Source organism: Lissotriton helveticus, chromosome 11, assembly GCF_964261635.1.
Source record: "Lissotriton helveticus chromosome 11, aLisHel1.1, whole genome shotgun sequence".
NCBI classification, from domain to species: Eukaryota; Metazoa; Chordata; class Amphibia; order Caudata; family Salamandridae; genus Lissotriton; species Lissotriton helveticus.
In genome coordinates this window covers 85,801,140-85,829,132 of record NC_136072.1, presented here as the reverse complement: position 1 = coordinate 85,829,132, position 27,993 = coordinate 85,801,140, and the positions used below count along the sequence as shown (strand labels likewise).

The following is a 27,993-nucleotide window of genomic DNA, read 5'->3' as shown; positions in this document are numbered from 1 at the left end:
GCCGGTCAAATCGTCTTTGCGCACGTTGGAGTGGAGCTCTGGCTGTCCGGGCCGCCCCAGGAAAGGAAAACTAAAATAATAACAGCACTGGTTTATTATCATTTTAGTTTTCTTTAACTACTGCTCACAGAGCAATGGGGCGACGCTCCTCCGCCTTAGTAGAGGAGCCGCCACTGAAGGGTCAGGCTAGGACAAAAAGTAGGCCCAGATTAAAAATGGCCTTCATTAGCGAATAAGAAAGCTAAAAAACTGGGCCACATTTACTATTCAGGGCAGTTTTGTACGTGTAAACGCAATCTACGTAGGTGTTTTGCAAAGTACTGGAGACTTTATGAATTTGTGCTTGCTGCAGGCAACGTTTGTGATAATAACAGGGAAATCAACAACAAAAACCTGCCTACCCGACCATAAAACGGCCAGACAAACAGCCAGACAACCAGCCCATGCACTGACCTATCAGACCAGCCCGTGGGGCACTGCCAGGGGCCCCTACAGGCACGTCCGAACCAGCGATCTTGATTGGTTTGGTACCATTTTAGGGCCTCCAGCTTCCACCGCGGCAGTATTGAGGTTTTGTCGCGGTGCAGCCGGCATTGACAACAAACCGTGACCTCATTCCGGTGTTTGCTCCTTGCAGAACCTGCCACACTCGTTCAGGATGTGCCTCGAGCTGCACGTGACAAACGTATTCACTGCAGTCCATAGAAATGTACGTTGTGTGCAGTCCTTTTTCAGTCCCCACGCTTTTGTTCTTTTGTCGCATTTTCGTTTGCTTTTTAGTGTGTTGGTGGTTATTTTATCCCCGGTTTTGTTGGTTGAAACAGGTTATTTTGCAGCTTTTGGGCTTTTCTCTGCCCCACTGACCTCTGACCCCTGTCCTAACACGAGTTCGGACCGCACAGTGAGGGGTGGGTGGGTGTGGGACAGGGTGGGCCTGTTTTCTTTTTCGTTCAATAATCCTCGTGCGCCTGGTGGGTGGACTCGGCGCTGTGTTTTGACCACCTCCCTCGCGTAATAGCGCCTCCCAGGTGAGGTGAGCGCTATGCTAATCCCTCCCAGGTGATGGGGAGTTGTCCGGCGGGATCCCGGGGCTTAATGACACACTCGCATTCCTGGCCATTTTGCTGCCACAAGGGAGTTGGTTCGGTATAATTGTAGCCTGCGTGGCTAATCGCCGGCCTGTGACAATGCGGCTCAGGTACTGGCCACATTCCAGCCTCCACGCGGGGCACACCTTGCACTTACCGGGTTATTACCGCTCCCCTGGATACCGCCTGCGCCCTCCACCCACCATTCAGCCTCCTCCGGGCTGTCCAATCGCGTTTTTATGAACTTTTCGGGGGTTTCCAGTTTGGGGTAGTAGGTTAAATGAGTAGGCTAATGCACCTGCAGCAGGAATCCAGAGGGCAGGTTTGGACCCCAGGAGGGCTAACGCTGCCTTTCATCCTTCACAGGTCGAGGACGACGAGCAAAGTTGGGTAAAGCAGCATCTTTTACTTGTAGCGCTATGAAGCAGGGTAACTTGCAGCCAGCGCCTTGTAAAGCCCATTCTCACTCTTTCAACAGTCACTGTTTTATGTCTTGATACACCCAATCTTTTCTCTCTCTCATTCTCATTCTCTCTCGCTCTCTAATATATATCTCTATATATATATTCATGAAGATTCGTCAAACGACACCAAAGTTATAGGCAAGTCACAAAACCCTTTTCCAACGGAAACCTGGTCTTAACTGTAACAACCTAATTGCAACTGCCAGTAGATAAGATATATATTAATTATAATTAGGGCTCCCAGTTTTATGGTATTTTTTTTTGGGCCATTTCCGTCTGTATTCATCCCATTTATTTTTTGGCCATTTTATCTGTATTTATCAATATTTTATTTTGTATATGTATTTTCCGCTCGACCTCGGACCTGGGGAACTGGGTTCGAGTCTCGGTAATGACTCTAAACCAGGCCCGGACTGGCCGTTGCGGGCACCGGGCAATCCCCCGGTGCGCCACAAGGGTGGGGGCCGGTTTTGGGCCCTGGGGGTCGTTTTTGTTACAGGGCCGTTTTTGCAGCAATCGGCCCTGTAACAAAATCGGCCGAAAACCGGCCCTGGCAAAGAGCTCGTCGCACCCCCAGGGGGCTGGCCGAGCACTTTGCCAGGGCCGGTTTTGGTTCTCAGTCCGGCCCTGCGCTAAACATCCTGTGATTCTGGGCAAATCACTTAATCTCCCCGAGCCTAACAAAAATGAATGTGTGTCCTCATGTAACATAACTGGTGCTATGTAAAGCACTCTGATACCGCTTAGGATTTGGGTCAAGTTCGCGCTATATAAAACTCTGCACAATAATTGAAGTTCTAAAACTGTATATTTCCATATCTATTTAACTGATAGACGCGCACTCACACTTTGATGTCTGTAGTGTTTTAGCTATTTAAGCTGCCAAATATTACACGACAATACATCCTCTGTTATATACTAGCATTATACCATAAGTGTATATTGACATAAGCCGTTTTTTAAAGAAATTTCTTCCGGTTTTTGAATTTCCCATGCTGTTCATTTGCTCAGCTGCTGGCCTATAATTCATGAAAGACCGCACCAAACGTCACTTAAAAGAAGCACACATTTCTGTACTTATCCACTATGAAAAATAAATGCAGGCACCTTGTTTTCTGTCTGTATTTATCTATAAAAATCAGTAAAAACGGAAAACGGGGAGCCTTAGTTATAATTCTCCCATTTGCGAGTTTATAATAACATTTTCTGTTGCCTATGACTACCAGAGTGAATGTTTTGGCTTTGTAGGTGGTGTCTGGGCTCCTGAAGTGATGTCACAACCTCATACATGAGTGCCTGAGTGACCTCGCAGGGAGATGTTTGAATGCTTCGGTAATGTCATTGTTGGGCATTTTGGACTCCCGAGGTGATGTCACAGGTCGATGCTTAACTCAAGAGCTATGGGTTGCTTACAAGAGGGCTTTGAGTGGTGTCTGGGATAAGTGCCCTCTACTGTACATATAAGGATATTACAAGTCACCGAGGAGTACTGAAACCATAAGGCGGATTGAGACAGAAGGGCGAGTAACTTAAAATGTTGGGAGTCCCAAAGAATAGAATGGAGCGGAAACATTTGTGTATTGTGCTGTTATTTTCATTGTAGCTAAGCTGACCATTTTATTTTTATTTTTTTAATTGCCAAATGGTTTTGCTTTTGAATTAAAATATCAACCTTCTGAGTATGTTGGATGTGGTGTTTGTACGGTGTGAGCCTAGCCGATGGGCTGTTCGGTGCCGTAGGAAATCAAAGACATGGTCAATGTGTGGTTGGAGGTGTAGCGGGTTTGTAAGAGCGAGAGTGGATTGTTATTGTATTGTAATGGAGTGTTCCGTTAAAAATGATGTGTCTAAAGCTCTCCTAAAGTTAAGCGGAGTGGGTTGGTCCTGATGGATTCAATGTTGCAATTGCAGAGCGGGGTGCCTAGATGGGGACGGCCTGTTCCTCGCTGTTTTCTTTGGTGTGGTGCTTCGTTTCCAGAGGGTTGGCGTTCTAGCTGCCGATGTGCAGATAACCACTAGGGTTCCCGCCGTGATATCTTTGTAGCTGGTTTTGAAAATGGCGCTGGCCTGTCTGAGAAGCCAGCTGTGTTTTGTCAGGGCGAGGGTGATATCCTTGCTCTTAAAGGCCTTGAGGCATTTTGGGTCTTGTAGGATGCTTTAAGGTTGGGGTGGCGGGGGCAATTTTTAGTCGAGAAAGTAGTGGAGAGAACAGCATTGTCACAATCCATGCCAATACATACGTACAGATATATATGTAGATAGTTAGATAGATATGTTCCTCCCGCCACTTTTCATTCTGAACACACCCATGAGCGGTGAGGCCTGTTGTAGGGTTATTCACCACAAGTTTATAATTGCTGGTTAAAGGGATATGACAGGTACAGTTTTCCATCAGGAACTGCTTTTTCCAGAGTTGTTTAGTCTCCTTACATTTTTTTACAAATACTTTTGTTGCTATATAAAAAAAAAAAAAAATTCTTTTTAAGGTAAAGTTAATAAGCCATTCCTCATTTATATAAATTCTCCATGTACATCGTTCACAGAAATGTTGGTCATTTATGAATATATACCTAAGAAATGCATAAAAAGATCCATCTGCAAATAGAGCTTGGCGAAGTCAGCTTCATAGATGCCTGTATACTCCCACCTGAGAACCTGATGGGTTCTGTTAGCGTTTGGACTCCTGCATAGTCCAGTATTGGGGAAAAAGGCTGTCTTTGTATTTTTAATTTATTACTATTTTCGAAAAACATTTTCTAATCCGAATTAATATGCCTAAATAAATCAATACTAGATCACCTCAGTGTTTTTCTTTTTTTCTTAATTTTTTTAAATAGTTTTCTCAGCACTATTTTATTGGATCTTATTTTTAAAAGGCAGAAATGCCCAGCTCTGGCACATTCATTACTTACTGCACAGACTTCCCTCCATCATGTAAAACTATAACGCAACAAGCATGCTGAGGCTGCCGCAAGGTCTTGTGCCTCACAGCAAACCTTGCAAATAATTCAACATCGCCAGACACACCAAGAAAACGTATTTAAAATATAGTGTTTACTACACCATCCCCGTTGGTGCATTTTCTGTAGGGCTGTTGGTGATGGGTGTCTAACTTGGTTTCAAGATGGCCGGATCCATGTAAAATTCATGACAGTAAATTTACGTATAATCGATCTGAATGGAGTTCATTTACATATTCCGTGTTGCACCCCCTTCCCAACACCAGTAACAACTCCAACCACTCCTGGGTTTTTAGCGAACTGAATGTTGCCAATTGCAACTTGCTGTTTCAGTTTCACAATTTACAGGTATGGGTGTAAAAATTCCACCACGCAAGTATTTTTGGGGAGCAAAGTGGGACTGGTCAGATGGGTCATACGTGATCTGTGCCACTTGGCAACGGGTTATAGGTGCAAATCATGCTTCCACCATTGGCCTTTCATATGACAACCAGGTGCATTCTGGGAGATGCAGATCTGGAGTTGAGTCCATTGGAGAAATACATCTGAATAGAAATTGTAGAAGCAAAGATTAGGCCTAGAAAGTTGGTGTCCTATGGACGGTGACTTCTCGACATCCCTCCTTGGCACAAAGATCTGCTGGAGCTCCGAGCATCAAAAATATATATTTCAAGGATGAAAGCGAAGTACAAATTGCTAGAACCAGACACTCCTACAATAATCTCTTGTTCAACTGGGTGGACAGAAATCACGAATATAAATTATAAAACGTATGCCCGTCTCCGGGTGTTCTAATATTTCTTCAGCTCCATCACTATTATTTTTAATTACGTAAATTATTATTTGAAAATGTAGCTACATATTTACCTTAATTTAGTTTCGGCGTCCCCAATTAATTAATTACAGTTGTTTTGACGTTTTATATAATTATAGTTCCCTAATGATACGAACATAATTATTTAATAACTGGTTTTGAGGCTATTTAAATAGCTGTGGCTCAATTTTTATTTAAAAAAAAAACCACAATGAATATATAATGTTAGGGCTAGGGTTCTCTTTTTTAAATGATTATTATTATTAATAATAATAATAATAATAATAATAATAATATTACATATTTAAAATTTGTTAGGAAGAGCGTCCTTTATTTTAATTGGATTTCAATCATTTAAATGTGATTTAAGGATTCAACATTTAGTGCTAAGATGTGTTTATTTCTTTAACTACGTTGACATTTGTCAGGACCCCTTTACAAATGTTATTGTATATAGATTAACATAAAGGCATACATTGTATTTCAACACATATATCTTGTATGTAGACTTGTTCAGGCCGGTGTTGCCTTTTGTAAATTAATTTATTTTAATTTAAAATGTGAAGGTTAGGAATGAGCATAAATTAAGGGTTGGTTAGACTGTCAGGTGTTGTGGTAGAAGTGTTGAACAGTTGTCATAAGACCTAACACTGCCTTTGGCTACTGCGGGGCATTGGTGTCACCGGTGCAGCGCGTAGTGCCAGCTCCTACTATACCATGTCAGGCAGTAGTGGCTGATGGCACACTCGCCCTAATGCCTGTGCCCCTCTGGCAGGAACAATGAGAGGGTTTTCCTCACTACAGGCACAATTATTTTTTTCCTGCAAGAGCTATTAAAAACACTCATTGGCAAAGCTAATAATCAAATAGGGTTTTTTTGTTTTTTTAAATATTGCAAATATATGCCACAAAAAATAAGGATGGGGAAAGGAAAACCTGCTGCCGCCTAAATGTTGTGATAATGTACTTCGGATAAATGTTTTATATAAAAATTAAAATAACCATTGTATGTAATTATAACAGAAATTAACTGTCCTTTCTAGCAGGCAAGCTTATTTAGAACAGGGACAGAAACATTCCTTATGTTAATGCAAATCTCTAAAACATTATTTTTGCTGGGATAAAAAGTTATTATTTACTTGTGTATATATATTTTTTTTATCTAAACACTTGTCTTAAACAGACAAGTATGACTGACAATTAAAAATAAGTATTAACGGATGGAATTAAATAAGTACTAGCAATGTAAAGTGTTACCCCACCAGTCCTGGCACTGAAGTGGATTGATCATGAACAAATCCTGTCAATCATAATGCAAGAGAACCAATGGCTGGGGTTGGCTGGCCTATATTGCCAATCTGTATTTTGTGGTGGGCAGAAGCAAAATGTGAAAAACAGCTCAGTCTACTAATAGAGTAAGAGTACTTTCTCAAAGTGCTATATTTATGCATTTATTTTTATTTATCAATTGTTTTGAATATAGAAGGCTGGCAATACTAGTAAAGCAGTCTCTGGTCCATAGGTAAAGAAAAACACCAAAAAACATTCAGTGAAGTAGGTGGCACCGTAAAGTTCCTCCCTGCCCTAACCTTATGCAAGAGTCTCTCTTGAACCCAGGGTTTCTACCAGAGCCTGGTCCAGCAAAGGCCGTCTCTGCTTTGTCCTTCATGCCAGGCCTTCCCAGCAGACGTGCCACCCTAGAAGAACAGAGATATTGCGCATACGAACCGGAAGTGGCGCAGAGCCAGAGTTCAGTTGTGTGGTAAACCACAAAAATGCAAAATAAAAGAACTGATTCTGAGAGTGCTTAAACACTAAGGTAGTAAACCTTTAGTTGGGCTGGAACCCAGTCGAGACCCGGGCCCATGTTATAGATGGGACGCGATGCCCTGATCTGTGCCTTTGTGCACCTTTTACCTGGGTGCAGCGCAGGTGAGTGTATCCTATCCTAAGTAATGCACCCCCCCCCCCCCCCAGCAAAACTGTAAAACCAGGGCCTTCCCTAGGGTAGAACATTGATGAAAGGTGTACCGGCTGTTTAAAGCCGCCGCCCGCCTCTCACTGTGCCGAGGGCCAGACAACCGACTATTTCAAATAGGCAGAGTTCTCTCTCATGGTGTGACCAGTGAGTGACTGCACCCGTCTGCAGGGGGTATAAGGGAGTACTGGGACCCTTTTTCCACCCTCACAGGGCACCATGTGGGGGCGCACTGTCTGTGCGCGTCCATTATGTCGGATACAGTCATCCACCTCTTGACTACCTCTGTTCATCTGTGCCCACCTATGTAAAAAAACGATGGATTTAGGCCCAGATCTCTGTACTGGGGTGAATGTATGACATTGTTCTGCATTCTGTCCATCAACTGTTGTTTTTGCATTTCTCACCCCGAGTGGGATGGGTATGCTCAGACGTGAGTCCCGTGCTCTCCATGCCACCGGAATCAAGCTATCCAGGCTAATGAGGGCTGAAAGCCCGAAACCGGTCCTTGGATGCTTGTTTCCAGTCCAGGGAGGACCTGGCTTGGCAGTTCGGGCTGGACTGTTCCCATGGGGCACAGGGTCAAGACTGATTTGCATATGGCAGGGTTCAAACTGGAATGGCGAGCAAAAACAATGGATTTAGGCCCAGATCTCTGTACTGGGGTGAATGTATGACATTGTTCTACATTCTGTCCATCAACTGTTTTTGCACCTATGTAATGCGGCGTGGGTGTAGAGGCAAAATGTTTCCTTACTTGCACGGGAGAACGCCGGCATTACGCGTTCACCAGTCTGATCTGTATAACGGAGGCCACACAAGCGTCTGCAGCCCCTTCTGTAATACCAAAGTGACCAGAGGAAGCAAAAAGAAGTTGTATACGCCTATTGCGCGCGCCTCCTTAGAGACACATGTTGGTTGCACTCTAGGGACATTTTTGATAGTACGGCCTTTGAAGTATAGATGAGTGGTAATGGAATATCCCCATATTTGTGGAGCCCAGACTGAATCTGGAGGAAAAACCAGTGGTGGAATTTACTCTTGGATACTGTACCATTGGTGAATGTTCAGCCTCCTTTGCTCTCCCAGTTCACCTTCACAGGCCACGAGCCACAGAGTGTTGGTGTGAGGCCTCATCTGCCACAGGTTGTGTTCATCATCTGAGGATTTGTTTGTTTGTTTTGGGAGATGGGTTGATATTCTGATAACTTATCTCCCCTTAATCAGAGCATGCTGATGACTTGCAGACTCATATGCCACTTAGGCCTGGGTGTCGCCTAGCAGAGGATTCATCTGCCTGATGCTCTGAGGATATCTCTGCCTTCATTCATTGGCTGTTGATAAATTCACATTTCATCTCCAATATCCAGGAGCAGACATTTTCCTACAAAGAAGGAAATAAATGTACAGTTCTCTTCATTACTGGACCTGATTACAAAAAAACAGAAAAAATCTCCGCTTTTTCCCACCTCCCTCACACGTGGTTCCTCATTTTTCTCTAGATCTTTTACATTTTTTTCTCTCTTCTTCCTCCTCTGCTTCTATTCCTTCTTGCTGTGTGTTTGTTTTTAACTCTTAAGACTAGTGCTGTTACACATTGTCGTATTATCACTTCTGTGCTGCCTCTGGTTGTTATCCCTCATTCTGTCTGTGGGTGACTTTCTTGTTCTCTTTTTTGCGCGCCCCCATCCAACTCTTCCACACCCTCCCATCTCTACTTGCTTTCTCTTTAGCTTTTCTCCTTTAGGGCTTGAGCATTCAACGAGGAAATGGATTTAACAAATATTTGAGCACATCCCATATTTGCTCAGTGTTTGTTCATTTTAATGACCAACTTTTACCTTTGTTGACTTCACCTTCTTTTGAAACACATATTTTTTTCTTCCGCTTATGAAGGAAGCCATTTTGAATTAAGACCCACGGTTGTGCAGTCCCTCAGTTGTGTGTGACCTCGGGGACAGTGCTTAGAGGTCATGTATTTTTTTTTTCTCTCAGCATGCAGTTAGTTAACCGGAAATGGTTAAATATTGCCTGGTATCTTGAGCAAACGTGGTGTGACCAAGCACCTTGAGCGGTACTTGTTTTTCAGGGGCGGCGCGGCAGCATGGCCAGACTGTCCGTCGGTGTCGTGGTGACAAGTCTGGCGCCAGGCGCACCTGTCACGGAAATATGTTGAAAATGTATCCGCAAGAAAAATACAGGTGCTTCTAGTAAATATGCGTTCACTACAATCTTCACCATCAATTGTCAGTTTCCAAGGACTATGTTCCGTTGTGAATTTGACTTCTTAACAGGATTGGCAGATCTCTCCAGGACACCATGCTTATTTTGCATGTATGGATGCCCCATTTCGATAGCACGAACCTAGCCGAAACGTGTCGGAGCCTTATTCAGGGTCAAAAAGCTGCATAAAGTCAAAAGTTAATAGTATAGGTCGCTTCTTTGTGGACTGTTATTGCATTGTAGCGTAGTTTTCTTTGGCAAGGTGTGTCTTCAACTCTTTCCTCAGTTAGAGCAGCTTTGAGGCGGTCCTTACGGATAAAGCTAGGTTGTTCTAGGTCCTCGGTACATAAATGGAAAAGTCTGCTGCTGCCGCCTTCTTTTTTTCTGATTTACAATTCCTAGTCTGCAGTCTGATGGAGTCCTGGCTGCTCCCCAGAGATGGTGCGCTTGCCTGCAAGATAAGCCGTGGTTGTGATGACTTTGTAAATGATGCTGCTGCTTTTTAAGATGATGCGGACAGCAAGGGGAGCCAATGAAGTTCCATTACGATTCGGGGGGGGGGGGGTGCAGGGGGGCGGTTGATGATGATGTGACTGATCATATTTCTTCAGGCCCTGGATGGTACGTGCCGGGGCATGTAGAGTGCCTTAAAGGGAAGCCAATGTGGCATCTGGGAGGCCATGGAGTTGCCAGTGGCGGCTCCTCTGCTAAGGCGGAGGAGCCTTGCCCCACTGCTATTTCATCAATGCAAAAAAGAAATGATAATAACAGGCTGTTATTATTTTATTTTTCCATGCAGGACTTGGGGGCGGGGCTGGGCTCTGTGATTCCAGAGCAGAGGGAGGAGTGGTTTGCACGCCACTGGAAGTTGCCCGTTGCCCCTATCCAAATACAAAAGTATGAAGGCTTGAACAGGGCTCTAAATTATTTTTCTGCAAGAGATGGTTTGCTTTTCTTTACATAAACCTAGTTTCTGGCTGTCATGGTGGTTTTTTTTGGCAGTGTGTTCCTTGAGGGAGAGGCTGTTGTCCATTTTGAACCCTGGTGACTTGGCATTTGGTGGAAGTTGGTGATGGAAACCGTCAAAGTTTAGGTCTTTGAGCCTGGTTTGAACTGTCTTGCTCTTGATAAACTGTGTATTGGTTTGTTTTTTATTTAACAACCTGACATGCTTCGGGGATTGTAGTGTATGTTCACGTCTAATAAACTAACACACCCGAAAACAATAATTTGTGTGAGCAAAGTCAAGTCCTGGAAGCCCTCATTCCTAGACTGAGCCTGCCCATGGCTGGTCTGTCACAGGTCGAATAGAGGGCGCTCTCTCCTCGGCCTGACCTCTCCTCTCTTCCTCACTCTGTGGCTGCGCCTGGACCCGTGTTCCTGCCTCTCACCAGGGCAGTCTCTTTAATAGAGTACACTGCCTCCCCTCGGCCTGTCCACTCGTCTCTTCCTCGCTCAAAGGCTTGGCCTGGACCCGTGTTCCTCTCTCCTCTCACCTGGGCAGTCTCCTACTGAATGGAGTGCGCTGCCTCCCCTCGGCCTGTCCACTCTCTCTTCCTCCCTCCTAGGCTGTCTGTGCCCCTGTGTTCCAGTCTCGCACCCGGGCAGTCGCCTTCTTAATAGAGTGCACTCCTCCCCTCAGCCTGTCCACTCCTCTCTTCCTCGCTTAAAGGCTTGGGCTGGACCTGTGTTTCTGCCTCTCCCCCCGGCAGTCTCATACCCTCCCCCTCCCCCCCGTCCACCCCCCCCTCCCCCCCGGCACCCCTGGCAGTCTCATGCCTCTCACCCGGGCGCTCCGTGCCCCATGAACCCGCTCGGCTGGGACGGGGCCGGGCAGTGTGTGTTTCTTTGTCCCGGGGCCGAGCAGGGACCCCCAGTGCTCCCAGAGTCCGGGCCCTGCTCCGGTTACCGATCGAGGCCCGCGAAGGCGCTGCCCACGTCACGCTGCCGGCCGGGGTGGCACTGCTCGCACCCCCAGCCCCAGTGACGCGTCCGGGAGCGCGCGGGACTATTTCCAGGACAATGCTTTAAATTTAGGAACTTTTCCTCCTGTACCCTGGACTGTCACTCAAAGCTCGTCGAGGGCAGCCGTCCTAATAGAGACGCCTGATGTCAGATACCAGCCGCTCAGCTGCCGGGGGCACGGCCCTGTGGGGGCTCCGGCAAGGCCCACCTCCCATGTGCTCAGCAATCCTGCCACCCACGAAGTGTTACTTCTCTGCTGGAGACTGTGTGAGACCTTTGACCCGGAGACTGTTCCTTAACCAGCCTCGCGTCCATGGTAGTCTCAATGTTGAGTGAAAATTCAGATGTCTCTGTTTTAGCTGAAACCACATTTCCTTTCTAGAGCTTGGTTGGCTTTGGGTGTTTTTTCTCCTAATTCCTGGCTCACCTAACCCTGGCCTTGCTTCCAGCTAATGTCCTGGCGGAGCTGACTGTTTCTTTTGGGGCCTGCCTGCCCTAGGCAACACTTGCTTTCAAGGGTTTTCCTGTGTGGGCCTTGCGTCTGGTGGGGTCCCTGGCTGAGTGGGTCATATATATCTGAAACCAGGCCAGGTCCTCGCCCCAGAGTTCCCCCCCACTTCCTATCTGCCTCTGGAACAGCTGAGATGTCAGATCTGCCCAGCTGTGTCCCTGCCTGATGTGGACTTTAGATCCATGTGTCTCTCTGACTGGGGTGGGCCTTGCATCTGGCGGGGTTCTTTGGCGCCCAGAGTTCAGCCTGGACGAGGCAGGCATTGGATCTGGTGGCTTGCCTTGCCAGGGTTGGTTTTGCCCCCAGGTGTAGGTCTCCAGGTGGGCCTTGTGTCGGCTTGATCTGCCTGGCCCAGGTGGGCTTTGGGCTCAGGTTGGCCTCTCTTCAGGCCTCAAAGCCGGGCCTCCCTTCCAGCGACTGGCAGAGTCGCTGCTTGACCGACTTTAAAGCCTTCCATCCAGCCAGACCCTCGACCCAGAGTCCCCCGACCTCCTCTCTGCCTCTGGGAACTCTGAGCTGTCCCCTCTGCCCAGCTGTGCCCCTCGCAGATCGCACCCCACCCCCCTAACCCAGGCACCCTTGCCAGTCCTGTCTTCTTGCCAGCGGGAGCTGCGCCCTGTTGCCTTTGTATATTTTTCTCAGGGTTGATTTACTTTTCCCGTGTTTGATGTTTACTCGGCTGATTCGTTCGTTGATTGTTCGCTTACTTTACTTACCTGTTCATTTTACACACACGGGCGCGCTTTGTAATCTGAGCCGCGGCCACCAACGCGTAAAATGGCTCCCGTCGTTATCATTTAAATTTGCACGTAGGCTGCACCACAGATTACTTTTCAGTAGCACGCACCGCCTTGTGTCCTGAGGGGGCGCTCTCGGCCCCGTGGGAAGGCCAGGGGCAAGTGGGCTGCTGGCCAATTGGCGTTGTAAGGGCCCGCTGGCCTCGTGGTGAGCGCCCTCAAGGGGGCTTCTGCCCCTGTGGCAGGGAGAGTGTCCAGCTGTGCCCCCAGGAGGGATGAGGGCCCAGCTGGCTTCGTGTCAAACTGAGGGTTGGGGGGTCTGTGGGGGGGGGGCATCGACCTAGCGACATTGTAGTGACCTGAGGCAAGGGCTCCCCTGGCGTGGGCGTGACTCATTTTCCACATATCGCTCGTTTCGCTAATCCTGTTTTATTTTTATCCAACAGAACATTGCATTCTGGGAGTTGTAGTTGCACCACAACTCCCAGAATGGGCTTAAAACTTAACTACAAATCTGACCCTGGGAAGTGGGCTAAAAAGCCCGGACCGGCTGAGGGTGGCAAGTAAAAAATGGCGCCGGGCTAGCGCTAATGTGTCCCATCAATGGTGGAAGGCGCTACACGAGTGATATCTTAACTCGGGGCTGCTTGGCAGCGAGAGCCCCGAGCAGGGATCTGTGAGGGGAACCGAAGATCAGCGCCGGATTACGTGGCTTGTCCGACACATAGCGCTTGAGATGTGAAACTCGAAGCGCCTCTCGCTAATGGGAAGCGCCTGCGGGGCGGGGAGGCCGCCAGGAACGCATTCATCGGGTCCCCGGGAAGCAAAACCCAGCGCAAAATAATAAACCCGTCCCGTCCCTTCCCTTCGCTGTTTGCAGTTGGAGGAATTTCACTGGGCGACGGGGGGAGGGCGGGCGTCTAAACACTTCCAGATGGTGTCTGTAGGTTTCGGCTTTCCAAGCGGAGGGCGAGGCCTGGTGACCCGGGGAGGAAAGTGGGGACTTATTGTGCGGGAGGAGGTGGCACTGAGATCTGGGCGAGTGCAGGGTGGGGGCACGCTCTGCAGGGTTGGGGGAGAGAGAGTGTGTGTGGTGGGGGGACTTATTGACTGCAGTGTTGAGCGACTGGGGTGGGGGGGGCATGGTTTAAACGCAAAGTAGAATGATGTCAAGTGTGACCAGAAACGCCTAAATGGTGCTATTGCAACGCCACAGAGTGCATTTTTATGACACTTACAAGCCCGCCCCCAGACGACAATATCCAATTCAGATTTATTTTATAATTTTTTGAGTGGAATGGACAGTTCTGCGGTGTACATCTTGTGAAGAATGGGCCATAATTAGAGCTCTTACGGATGTAACTTTCACAGTGCTGCACGTCTGTTTCTAAGCGCTGTCTCACTAGTGCAGGATGTCCAACGTGGGTCAGAGAGGGCCGCATCATGCCAGATTTTTACATTAGATAATTGTGCAAACAATGGCCATACATTTTATATAGTGGATGGTTTATCACAATTAAGTGTCATGAACCCTTGGATCACAACATTCTATTTTTGTGATGTCATCAGGCTGTGGAATACTTAATTCCGTAGCAGCCAGAGCTGCCGACTTTGGAACTGGGGAACCAGGTTCGAGTTCCGGCGTCGGCTCCACATCCTGTGATTCTGGGCAAAACATTTCATCTCCCCGTGCCTACAAAAAATTGTGTCCTTGTGTAATGTAACTGGTGCTCCTGTAAAGCGCTCCAATACCTTCGGCGCTATATAAAACTGCCAATGAACACTTGGGGAATGATCACATTCCAAGATTGTGACGTCATTCTGCAGCAGTTCGCTGTACTTTGTTTTAGGCCCTGGATACCCCCAGCCTGGCCCGCTCCCCATCTCCATCCAAACGAGACATTGGCAGAACGCACAGTGATTGGTGGGAAAGTCCTCTTTATTACAAACAAGTGAAGCACAACAGATAGCATAACAGCAACACATTGTGGAGAATCCAGCCCCTGTGAGGAAACCTCACCCAATAAACAGTGCAGTACATTTTTATGTTAAAAAAACTGTTTAGATGCGTCTGACGTCACGGTGGGCGTGTGCGGAGGACGGCTGGGGGCATTCCAGCCGCGTGGAAGCGGTTACAAATCATATTCATAACCTATAACGGCCTTGGATCTAACGCAATGAACATTCACAGCCCAGGGCCTCCGGCAACCACATACGCCATTGGACCACACAGGTGAGACCACCTGCATCGGTGAGGGGTGGTCCCCGCCTCACTGTACCCCCTGCCTGCCTCCCAGGGCACCGCCCCCAAACACCAGGCCACCTGAGGGGATTAGGTGACCAAGAGCTACAGCCCGTGCCCACCCCATGTGAACCGTGCGGCCTAGCCCTCAAGCTGGTGTGCACATCGTCTGGATTGGCTCAGGATTGCTGGACCCTACCCATGGAGCTGTTCTGGGGAGTCTGCATCAGAGGACCCCTCTGCTGACTAGGGGTAAACTTAGTATTCGAGTTCCTGCCCGTCTACTCGGGTAACTCCTATCCTGGAAGTAAGGGTTGAGTGGTTCGGTCAAATTTGCTGTCTGGTGCGCCCTCCACAGTGCTTAGTACCGGAAAGCACCGGCACAAATTAAGCACTGCTCCACACCCCTGCAGCCTCAATACTCCGCTCAAAGGCAGAGGCCAGGCGCCATATATACCCCTGGCTATCGCGGCGGGCAGAAGTGACACGGACAGGGTGCGACTCTACACTTCCTGTTGCCCGACCCGCATCTCGCAATGCGAGGCAACCGGAAGTCTAGACTAGGCCAGCGCATCGCGAGAGCCGGAAGGAGCCCAGGCCATAGCGTTCCCAGCTCTTAACGACAATGGTCGTAGCGATATGCACAAATAAAATGCACATGTACTGTCTGTTCCTGAAGTAAATGGGAATTTTTAACAGGCTTTCATTTTATTTCTGTTAATTTCGTAACCAATTTCTTCATCTGAAAAGTATAATTTTTTTTATTTTTATATAAAGAATACAATCACAACCATTGTTGCAGGGTTAGCCAAGAATGGTAGTAGTCGTGTGTACAAAGGTGAATATATAGCTAGCCCCTACTGCTTGTACTTTGAGAGTGAAAGAGAGGTAAGAAGGAAAGGACAGAAAAATTAGTGGTGAAACAAAAGAGGAACTTTTCAACCGGATCAGTTCAGCGTTTAACCTGTTGTGTTCTTTCAAAGTAACCCTCCTTAACAGCTGATCTCTCCTTGTCTTAATCATTTTCCATAGTGAGCAAAGAAACCTTTTGTTTATCCTGCACTTTTTCATATGTATGTAAAGTTTCAAAGATAACGTGTGAAAATAGTTCCGATGAAATTTGCAGAATAATTGGCTCAGTGTTGAAGTATTCCCCACACACCAGTGGGAAATGCTACGTTAAAAGATGGATGGAACAGCCCTTTTTTAGGTCCAGCCTGGGCGGCGCATGCACTGCTCTGCGAGGCATGCTGAATTTCGGTGGGGACTTGAAGCTCCGCCCATATTTTCCATTGGCTTGTGTCATTGTCCACTGTAAACTGTGGCTGTTCATTGGTCAAAATGCTTAGTAGTCCCTCCTTAGTACAGTCTTGTCTCATTTTATAACCTCCCAGGCGACATCCCCTGTTACGTGTGTTATTGCTCCAACTACAGCCTCCAAGCACTATTTTCTCAATAGCTCTGCCCTGCCTGCTGTTACAGGCAGGACACCCTCTCCCCTAACGCCTAAAAAAGAAATTATAGCACGCCTTTGCAATGCAATAGGTCTTGCATTTGCGAAAGCTTAAGCAAATGGCATTGTAAGTGACACTGCCTTCTATCTATCTGTTTTAAAAACGACACATAAATAAAAGGCATCGTCATTCACAATGACATTAGCTCAAACTCTCATAAGTGCGAGACCTATTGCATTGCAGATGCTTGTTCCCCAAGGGATCACTTTGATGTAGTCCTTGTACTCAACAGTCCTAGGAAATTGACGGAACTGCACATCTTTTAGTATTCTCATGGACGTCATTTCAAGGTTGTCCATTGGTACCAGCAGGCATCCTTAGCTTGCTCACTGGTACCTCTGGTACTGCCTTGACAATCCTTGGTCCCAAGGATGACAAATTTAGCATCATCGTCATCATCAGAAAGATAACAGGCCTTGTAGAAAGAGTAGTGTTTACTTCTTGTAGTTTCTCCTCCTCTGCCTCAAATGGGAGGTTGATGAGGGACTTCAGGCGAGACGGAGGTCAACCCGGTGATCTAGCTTCCGTTACCCTAGCCATTTTTGGGGAATGGATGTTTCTGTGCAGTGTTGTATAGTAGCCTTTGGGCTGAAGCTAAAGAGTGGCTGCGTTTCGTGCAAAGTGTCTCTTGGAGATGGTTCTGGTCTTCCTGGCTCTGTAGCACACTATCCTATTGGCTGGTTCCTCCTCCCCTCTTACTCAGTTTGTTCTCGTAAATGCTTGGGCACCAGCCCACGTAGCAGTACAAGGTGCCACCGCCAAGTGTAAATTAACTTTCCTTCTGTGGGTTGGCCAGGAGGAGCCTCGGGCTGCTGAGCCGGTAGATGCTAAGAATATCTCCCGCTCCTTGTTGATCATGGTGGAAGTCCAAGACCAACTGGCACCCACCAAACCAAGCAGACGGCGTCGAACGAAAGTGAATCTAAAAAAAACACATGCACCGAGAGTGGAAGTTTGATGTCAGCCTGTGGGAGTGTCGGTGGCTGCCAGCGACTAATCAAACTTGAAATACTGGATCTAGAGTGAAATAGGAGGTTCCTCCCTGGCTGCCTGTAGACGGCTGCAAACTTTCTTCGGTCGCCGGCACCCTCGCGAGGATCTTGTAGGGAGGCACCTGCCTTGTGCCGTGTTTGTGCACCAATCTACTATGCAGTCTTTTTGCATATATCATGCTAGAAGCTCCTATTGGTGCATATGGTCTTGGAACCACTCCAACATCTTAAAATACTCTTGTTGCTCTCTGGCAGGGGACAAGAGATTTTGAACCCGCACATGGAAGAGTGCAATGTACGCTTCAGTTGCTAGGGTGGAGTGTTGTCTGTGTTTTAATCTACATACCTATTAGGCATATTATTTTGGAATCTACAAAAACATTTAAAACTCATGTTTTTTTTAAAAATTATTTTTAAAATTTATTTTTTGATTCGTTTTTTTTTTTTTTTTTTTTTTTCCTTCAAGTACAGAGAAAACATCACGGCCAAAACGAGCATCTGTGGATACTGACCTTTTCTGGGGGAAATTTGTGCACAAAGTTATGAGATTTTAAATTTGCAAATCTTTATTATGTATTTTTTTTTAGCAGTGTGGAGTTAAACTTGTCCTTACGGGGAAAAATTCCCTGGGTCAGACATTTCCCATATAAAAATCTCAAGACATGGGGAAAATAGGTGAAATATCAGTAATGGATGTACATAAAGGCAAGCATTTGACAAAGAAACTCTATACTAAGGCCACCTACAGACAGCCCACAAGCGACAATCGCAAAGTGCTGCAGTAGAGCACCCAAGAGACCGAAAACTTGAGGACATTCTCTGCTGCTGGAGTCTGCCCCAATCCTAGAATTGATGGTTATTCCACGTGTATAAACTGGCGAATGGGAAGGGGCTGAGCTAGCGCCTCTCTTCCTTCTGTTTGAGAGACTCCGGAGAGCGCTAGGTGATGAATAATGCGTGCACTTGTAGTAGACAGTAGGTTACGGAACAGTGGCAAGGTATGTGTGTACTAGAAAACTCCTCAAGATAGTAACAGAGATTTGCTATTCTACTGGAAACTCGCACATTAGCAGTGTTATGATGTCATTGTAAATTTGTAATGGATCAACACCCCTATCGCTTGTGATAATTTACATAACTTTGTCGGAGGTCATTTTTTGTAGTTCATATTGTGGTTTTAATCTTATTTTTTGCGGGGGCGTTTTGTACTCCTTCACTTTAGGGGTTGGTGGCAGTTTTGCTCTCATGACCTTTTTTAGGGGTCAAATATATTGTTAACTAATGTAGCTTAGTCGTGTACTAACCTTGTGGATTTGATTTTGTGATTTGAGTAGCGCCTCTTTTCTGAGGAATGGTGTTGTGGATGTCATTGTGGAAGTTTGGACGGCCACAAATTGTGATGCGACAGTGTGTTGGTTTTTCAACATGTTACTAGGTTTTATTATTTATCCTTATTGAATTGGTTCCAAAATTGTGAAATAATGTGTGGTAAGCTTAGATTCTTATTTTCTGTCTTTCTTTGGGGAGCAGAGATTCTCATTTTAGTACTTATATAAAACTCTGCCATGCTAATCGGAGTTCCGCAAGCGGAGAAGTGTATTAGGTTGCGCCGTTCGCGCTGATTTTTAGCACCTTGTTTTTTTCCTGTGTAGTAAAATCAGTCCAGCACAACAGGGTGTTACTACTTTTTGCAGTTCAAGTAGAAGTTCTACCTGAGTGTCTGCTTCCTCAATGCAAACGTAAGGTTTCTCAACGCGAGCGGTAGCAACCATCCATGACCGCCTGCATCGAGAAACCTCCCTGAGAGGTTGCATAGCGGTGGAGTTTCCTCGCTCGCCAATTTAACGTTGGCGAGCGAGGAAAAACTCTGCTCCGGGATGCAGAGTTTTCTGGAACTCCGCGAAGCGCGGAAAACTCAGCGAATGGAGCGAGTACACTGCCTAAGATTAGTTATGTTGTCATTCACATTTTTCTTCAGATTACTATAGCATTCAGCATGGGGAAATAGGTAATCTCACTTCAGCCATTGGCTGACTTCTCTGTGAGTGACAGCATTCTGCTGTTCCACATGGAGCATATCCACCCATAAATAAGCTCACTTAAGTGCCAGGGACTACCATGGCAAAATATGCTTTTAGAGCACCAAAACTATTTTTGCTTTTACCAATATTTATTTTTTAGATTGCTTAAAGCCCAGAAGGCTCCTCAACATATACGTTTAACAGGAACAGTGACAAAGCCAGCTTTGACAGCACCAGATCAATTGAATTTGCCAATGCTTGTTTTATTAGGTTTGTTATGTTTGCTTTTTTTCTATTTTGTTTGTGAGTGTAAAGCAGGGTGTTTTTAGCCAAGTTTAGGGTGCAGATGTGAGCTCAGGATTATTATACATGTGTGGACTTTTGATTTCCCCTTAGTTTGTATTTTGGGGTTTGTAGTGCGTTTTTAATCTTCAAACGTTGAGATGTGTTTTTGCAGTTATGATAATGAAAGCATTATCATGCTCTTTCTTTTCCAAGTTTAGGGTTGCCTTTCATCATCATTATTATATTATGAGTGCTCTAGTTACTTTCATGATTTTTTCAGTTCTGTTCGCACACATACAATTGTGGTTGTGTGTTTGTTCTTTTTGTTGCAGATACGTTGATTACGTATTGTGAGCAATGTATTTGGAAATACAATATGTATGGGCTATTAAAGGGTGGTGACTTTTGGCTTGTAATCATTTCAGTAACATGGACTGTATACTATTTAATGTTGTGTATCAATTCTCATATATTTGTCTGGTTTTCCTCCTAGACACACTGCTGGATACAAAATGGGCTTCCTCTGAACTGGCTTGGACAGCGCACCCAGAAACAGGGGTATGTTTATTCAGTTTATTGTTAATTTTTGTTCTCTCTAAATCTTATCTCAATCTGTCTGCATTGTCTTTAGAGCTCAGTGATTCTGATTGGAAGGCGTCAGCCACTGTTTAATGAATGTAATAAATTGGTGAATGGTGAGCTGAGAAACTACTGATTCGGATGTGGCTTGTGTGTTTGATTATAGTGAGTGGTTAGGTTGAAGGTGAGAATGTGGTATGTGGGTTGAATTTATTTGATGCTTCAGATTGTTTACGTGTGGTGGGCAGATTGTTTGTTTGTCGCTGAGGGGTGTGATTTGTTAGATCAGTGGAATTATTATTTCTATTAATCAGTTGGATGCATAAGATTATCTTTTTCGTCAATATTCGAAACCTGCTGTTCCAGTAGTTATCACAAGTAAATTGACCTCTTGAATGATTCAAAAAGCGCATTGAATGCTTTAGTTGAATTACTGGTGGAATTGGTTGGTGGGAACGATGTGAAACGGCGGGTCGGGTGTGATGTCGGATAGTGGACCCAACAAAATATGATGCGTATCTTCTCAGTTGCAAGTTGTCTCTTACGGGTTGTCCAACTCGATTGATCCTTTTTCTTAGTTTCTGGGTTGGTCTAAGTTATTTGAAAGCTTGAGAATTGACAAGATCTTTTTTAAAGTGATAGTGAAGAATGTTCTTGATGAAAATGAAGTGAGGAAATGTAGAATCCAGACCCTGGACATCTAAATACGCCGCAATGTGATAAATTCTGGAAGTTCTCAAAGTAAATGCCACATTTTCCAATAATAGTTGGACCTGACCCTTGGTGCATTGTATCATTTGTGAATCAGTGGTCGGAGACTACATACTTATTAATACTTGTGAGGTCTTTTACTGGTGTGGGCATTTTCCATCCAAGATCATTTAAACACCCTAACTTTTGCATCTTTCTTCTTCTTGCAGTGGGAAGAAGTCAGCGGCTATGATGAAGCCATGAACCCCATTAGAACTTACCAGGTGTGCAACGTCCGCGATCTCAATCAAAATAACTGGCTTCGGACAGATTTTATTGATCGACGGGAATCCCAGCGGGTCTATGTGGAGATGAAGTTCACGGTGAGAGACTGCAACAGCATCCCCAACATCCCTGGCTCCTGCAAGGAAACTTTTAACCTCTTCTACTACGAATCGGATTCAGACTCCGCTTCCGAGAACAGTCCGTTCTGGATGGAAAATCCCTACGTGAAGGTGGATACCATTGCCCCGGATGAGAGCTTCTCGAAACTCGAGTCTGGTCGGGTCAACACCAAGGTTCGCAGTTTTGGGCCGCTGTCTAAAAATGGGTTCTATCTGGCCTTCCAGGATCTTGGCGCGTGCATATCCCTCATTTCTGTCCGTGCTTTCTACAAAAAGTGCTCAGACACCATAGCCGGCTTTGCCGTATTTCCTGAGACCTTGACGGGAGCTGAAGCTACATCGCTGGTCATCGCTCCCGGTACCTGTATTCCTAATGCCGTGGAGGTATCTGTGCCCTTGAAGCTTTATTGCAATGGGGATGGCGAGTGGATGGTGCCCGTTGGCGCATGCACGTGTGCTGCTGGATATGAGCCTGCCATGAAGGATACTCAATGCCAAGGTAAGAGCTTAACTCGTAATACTAGAGACGCGTGGCAGCAGTGAGGTTTTGCCCTAGTGCAGAACCCTTTGTAGGCTGTGGTTCATAGTGCTGTATGTCTACTGTAGCAGTCATGACAATGCTGTAGGTTTTCCAAGTGTCTCCTGGTAGAACTATACGTGGAAGAAAACACAAACGAACGGGGAGGGTCAATTTATCCATGACATTGATGGAGATGAGTCTTAGCTTCTGTTTTACCTGCTACACTAGAGAAGATGAAGCTTGAATGCTGATGAGGCCTGGCCACTCCATAACCTAGAACACTGGTAGAGATTAGCAAAGGCTTTGATCTAGAACATTCGTAGAGATGAGGGCTGGCTTCCCCTGTACCTAGAACACTGGTAGAGATGAGGATAACTTCCTCTTTAGCCAGCATACTGGTAGAGATCAGGGCTAGATTTCTCTTGACCTAGAACATTGTTGGATATTAGCAGGGGCTTTTACCTAGAACAGTGGTGGAGAGAAGGGCTGGATTTCTCTTTACCTAGAACATTGTTGGATATTAGCAGAGGCTTGTACTTAGAACAGTAGTGGAGAACAAGGGCTGGGTTTTTCTTTACCTAGAACATTGTTGGATATTAGCAGGGGCTTTTACCTAGAACACTGGATGATATGAGGGCTGGATTTCTCTTTACCTAGAGCATTATTGGATATTAGCAGGGGCTTTTACCTAGAACACTGGATGATATGAGGGCTGGATTTCTCTTTACCTAGAGCATTGTTGGATATTAGCAGGGGCTTTTACCTAGAACATTGGATGATATGAGGGCTGGTTTTCTCTTTGCCTAGAACATTGTTGGATATTAGCAGGGGCTTTTACCTAGAACACTGGATGATATGAGGGCTGGATTTCTCTTTGCCTAGAACATTGTTGGATATTCGCAGAGGCTTGTACTTAGAACAGAGGTGGAGATGAGGGCTGGATTTCTCTTTACCTAGAACACTGGATGATATGAGAGCTGGCTTCCCCTTTGCTTAGGTTGGGAGGTTGCTCCTCTGCACACTTGGGCCCAGAGCTGTAGAATGCCCCCTACCTGAGTCTGAGGAGCTGTACCTCTTTGACTGTTTTTTTGGAGGAACCTGCAGACCTAGATGTTTAAGCACTGATGGCCTTGTCTGCCTTCCCTCTACCTAGTGCTGGGAAACCCTTTTTGGGTAGCTGAGCGTTTTACAAGATGCTATTATAATAATAGTAATAATATTATAACACTGGTGGAGATGGGGGCTGGCTTCCCCTTTATCTAGACAACTGGTAGAGAGGAGTTCTGGCTTCCCCTTACCTAGAACACTTGTAGAGACATGGCCTGGCTTCCCAGTTATCTAGAACGTTGGTACAGATGCCGCTGGCTTCCTTTTTTCCCATTACACAGCAGAAACAACTGCTTTCTTCACCTTCACACTGATGGTGACTAGTACTGGCTCCATTTTGCCCTATACAAAGATGGAGGCTGAGGGCTGGCCTTCACCCTTGCACTGTTAGTCAAAAATTGGTTTCTTCACTGCATTTCACTCTGTTGGAGACGTGGGCTACATTCCTTTCTACCCATTACCCTGATAAACAGCACTGCTGGGTGCAAGGTCCTCTTATCTCCGCACCCACGTGGAAAAGAGTTGGTTTTTCCCACATTTACCTAAAACCGTAGCAGAGATGTGATTTTGGTTGGTAAACTTTGCAGAAGTAGATATTCGGGTTATGTACAACATTAGAGATGAGAGTTGACCTTTGTTACAGCCACTGTTGGAGTAGAAGCGAGGGTCGAGGCTCACCTGATTGCAGTGGTGGTGTTTTTTTTTTTTTGTTGTTGATTTTTTGAGACCCAGTATGTGCTGAGAATCCTTGTCTGCATTGATAGGAGTATTTCAAATTGTACAGAAGTGAAGTGTAGATGTGCATTCTACTCCCGGCTTGGCATAGTTCACTGGTTCTTACTCACTTGAGAAGCTCAGCTTGGCCTGGAGTAAGTCCTTAGTAAGAGTTCAGCCTTCAGCGGGCCTTGTGTTTGGTATTTAGAACTGGACCAGTCATGTAATCGAATGAAGATTTAACTAGAAAAAGTTGCAAGCATACTACAGTGTCCAGAATGGCAGATCGGGAATATGGAACACCTTTTTATAGAGCTTTGAGCTTTAAATATTATTCTATTTATCCCCTTTTTTTCTTTAATTGTTGTGTATTCTTCCCTTGTTTGACAGACAAAATGTAAATTAAATTTAAATCTAAAAAATCTGTCTAGACCATTGGTGTCCGGTGTAGGTTTAGCACAGGGTTCTCCAAAGTCGGTGATGGAGGGCCAGATCCATGCCAGATTTTTAAGATGCCAGATTTTAGCATATACCCATTTAGATAAATGTAGTTACCTTAAAGATCTAGCATGGATCCAGGACTGACTTTAGAGAACCCTTGTCTAGAGTGATTAATTCCATGCCAGACTTTCAGGAAGACTATTATGCAAAAAGGTGTATTCCTAAATGTATTGTATGTAATTGCATATACGTGGCTACCATGATGGTTTGATTGGATGTGGCCTTCCGGCCCCCATGGTGGATTCCCCTACAAAGGCCAAGAGGTGGAGGGTGGAGGAGTTGGGGACATCAGAACAAAGATGAAATAACACCGTTGTGTTCCCACTCCATTTTCTCCCAGTATCTGCGTTATAGCCGCTGATCGTAGCAGGGACGGCTCTAGGCTCATGGTGGCCCTGGGCAGGGAGCGTAGGTGAGGGCCCCGGAAGAGGGGGTCCGGGCAGGGCGTAGCCCCCCGGAGCTCAGGAATCAGGAGGAACGCAGGCGCGGAGGCCAGTGAAGAGGGGGGTACCGGGGTCAGGGTGTTTGGAAGTGGAACAGAGATGGAGGCCGCGAAATCCCTGCCAGGGGCAGCCACACAAATGTTTCCATCCTCAGAGGATTATTATATTAAGGCTATATATTGTCGTGGAGGCCCCTGGGGTTTGGTGGCCCTGTGCAGGTGCACAGCTTGCACATGCCTAAGGCCACCCCTGATTGTAAGATGCAGGCACTGCAAGGGGTCTCATCTTGTGATGAGTTTAGTTTGTTCGGGCTCAGACGTATTTTGTGAATGCCATGTCAGATCATGAGCTGAGCTTGTCTTGGAAAAGTTGTGGGGCAGGGGTGTTAGAGACCTCTATAAAGTGTGAATTGAAAGAGATAAAAATATAGGATTTTTGGGGTGCAAAGCTTCTGAATCACGTGACACTGTGGGCTTCTGTTGAACCAGACACCCTTTTTTTCCCTCCAAACTTTGGGGTCTAATCACCATCCAACCACTAGGTGGCAGGAGCGTGCAAAGCATGTGCATGTATACTTGACATGAAATTTCAAAACTAGGGTTACAGGTAAAAAAGTGTCATTCTTGTGGGACAGAAGAATGCGTAGGAGAGAGAGTGAAATCACTGACGTAGGAGTCCAGCAGTCAGTCTGTGAAATTCAAGCCCATCAGACAGTCTGCAGGAATGTAGCGTGCAGCTGCTCACAGGCCCGGAGCGCAAGGTGCATTCCCCGGGCCCTGCTGACGGACCCACCGGGCTTTGTTTCACTGCTCTGAACTACAAGCTCGCGATTAGTCGCCCATTCATCAGCTGACAGGCATTGTCTGATGCCTGAGTTAAAAGCGGCATATGAATTTAGCCTGCAGCTAACCTTTGACCCCCAACCATCCTAATTCATCTTTCATATCTCGAGGCACCAGTGGTGGGAGTGGATGAGTAGAGTTCACTTAAAAAAAATCCTATTGCTCCTTGCCACAGTTTACAAGTCTTCAAGAAAAATGTAGCGCTTCGACGCTAAATTATTTGCTGTAGCACAGGTTGATGTCTGCTGAATAGCTAGCGGCAGCACACAGAGCATCAGCAAAGAGCCGGAAAGCCACACATTGCATGCCCCTTGCCAGGCAGCCCGGCCGAGCAGGGATGCGCAAGAGCACAGAGTGGAAAGCAGTGGAAGCCGTGAGCAGGCAGTGACGTAGAGGTGGGCCGTTCCAAAGTGAGATTAGAGGTGGCATTGTGCCACAGGGCCGTGCACCTACTTCAACATCTATTTATTGATTAATAAAGAGAGCATGCCATTTTTTATTTATAATAATGATAGCTTACACAGAGCTGCCGCTAGACGGCACCAGACACTGTAAAAAAAACAGGAAAAAAAACAGAACCCCTGTTCTGTTTCCCTGGGGAACATTTATGTATACTTTGAATCCGGTGTTAATGCTACCTGGCGTAAACGGAAAAAATGGGTCCCTGCAAGCTTATTCTGATCGGGGCCCTGCATGTTTTTTGTAAAAAAAAAAATATATATATAAAAATAAATGTACATTTATAAAAATATAAAGAATTATAAAAAAAAAACTAGGCCGAACAAAAACGTCTGACACGCCCGAAGTGCAAGCTGGAAATAGCAAGAAAGTAACTGAAATAAAGGCAGAGCACAGAGCCAGAAAACTACGGAGTGTGGCATTGCAGCTGATGGCCAACAGCGCTGAATGTAAAGACACCCAGCAGCACAGCCATAGGGTTGCTGATTGCCGTGCTGCTGTATGGGAGTAAACTTCCCCCAATAGCAAAATATTTTATGAACAAAAATCCTGTAAAATGTCCACGTTCAAAAACGACTGCATGTCAGCCGTGCTTGCAACCATAGGCATGCAGAGAGTAGTCTGCCACACCAACTTTACACTGCACTAGATTCATATAAACACTTAACCCTAATCAGGAGCTATTGAATGTTTGGCAATTGTAGCAAATTGGGTTCAAGATATTTGTTTGAGGACCGGCGGTCCACACGCACTCGAGACGCCTCAAACACCTTTCTCTACCGCCTACTGCCTTTAACAATATTGACCGCCCACCCGTTGAGTCACTTCCTTTTCGGCGGTGAAGGGGCTACCATGATTGAGTAGGGCAGTGTCTGCTCTGTGTGGAAGGCATAGGTTCTCAAACTCGCCAACTGACGACTCTTTCTCCTTGACTTCGCTAGCCTACTTTATTACCACTCTAGCCGGCCAATTCATGTTTGTCTCCAACATCCAGCGTTACTGGAATATTTCCAATACTGTAACCGCTTGAATACCTCATCTTTCCCTCTGAGTCTATTGATTCAAAATGGCGTCCAGTTCACCATCTTGGCACAGACAAAATGGCCTCCAGTCACTTTCTCGACAGGATCTGGAGCCGTAGAGCTATGTTACCTGTGTGACCTGTACCTCAAACAAGAAGTCTTGCTGCTCCTCATACAGACAACACCCTACTATTTATTCCAAGCCCTACATTCCTCAGTGATTTAGACTGCTGTCAGCAATTGTGCCTTGCTAATCACAAAATTACGTAATTAACAAGTCTACACCTGGTGTGGTTCACCAGGGTGTATTCAACCATTTGGAATGTTCCAATGTCACGAGGGGAGTGAGTCTGCGGGAACACAAAGATGTGAGCAGCTAATACTACTTCCACTGGTGGAAAATTTCCACCGGATAGCGTTGGAATATCCTATCTTGCTCGAAAGGAAATAGTCCATATATAAAAATTTCCCCCAAAAAATTCTGCTCCGAGATTCCAACAATCCAACACTACCATTCCCTGGTACCACAAGTTTACCATGGCATGGTTTTTCCATTTTTAGGGGGGAAAAAGGCTTTCTCATTCTTGATTTCTGAGCCGACCCTAAAACCGTAACCTACCACACCACCACGAAGCTGTTCGAAGAATCGTTATAGCCTGAAGGGTTACCTCAGGTGCCTCAAATCGCATTGTATGGACACTAAAGTGCCTAGAAATGCAGGCCTGGTGTGCTATTAATATGAAAATGCTCACTTCGTTGCTAGCCTGGTCGGTCTCACCGCACAGGTTCAAGTGGCCACCATGAGATCGAAACCCACTGCATTGTTTCTCCCATGCTAGGAACTCAGACAGTCCCTGCCTGAATTGTAGCATTCCAGTGGGATTATACATACCTTGAAACCAAATGTGGGCTATTTTT

General features: G+C 46.0%; 1 protein-coding gene across 12 annotated transcripts in view; it reads left to right on the top strand.

Annotated features, from left to right (window-relative positions):
• LOC144792157 (ephrin type-B receptor 3-like) overlaps window positions 1-27,993 on the top strand; it is a 71,175-nt gene that overhangs the window by 20,974 nt on the left and 22,208 nt on the right. For all 12 annotated transcript variants that reach the window (XM_078667048.1, XM_078667044.1, XM_078667040.1 and 9 more), the window contains exons 2-3: window positions 20,288-20,352; window positions 21,294-21,966. In XM_078667048.1, the coding sequence (XP_078523174.1) occupies window positions 20,288-20,352; window positions 21,294-21,966 (738 nt within the window). The remainder of the gene's footprint in view (window positions 1-20,287; window positions 20,353-21,293; window positions 21,967-27,993) is intronic.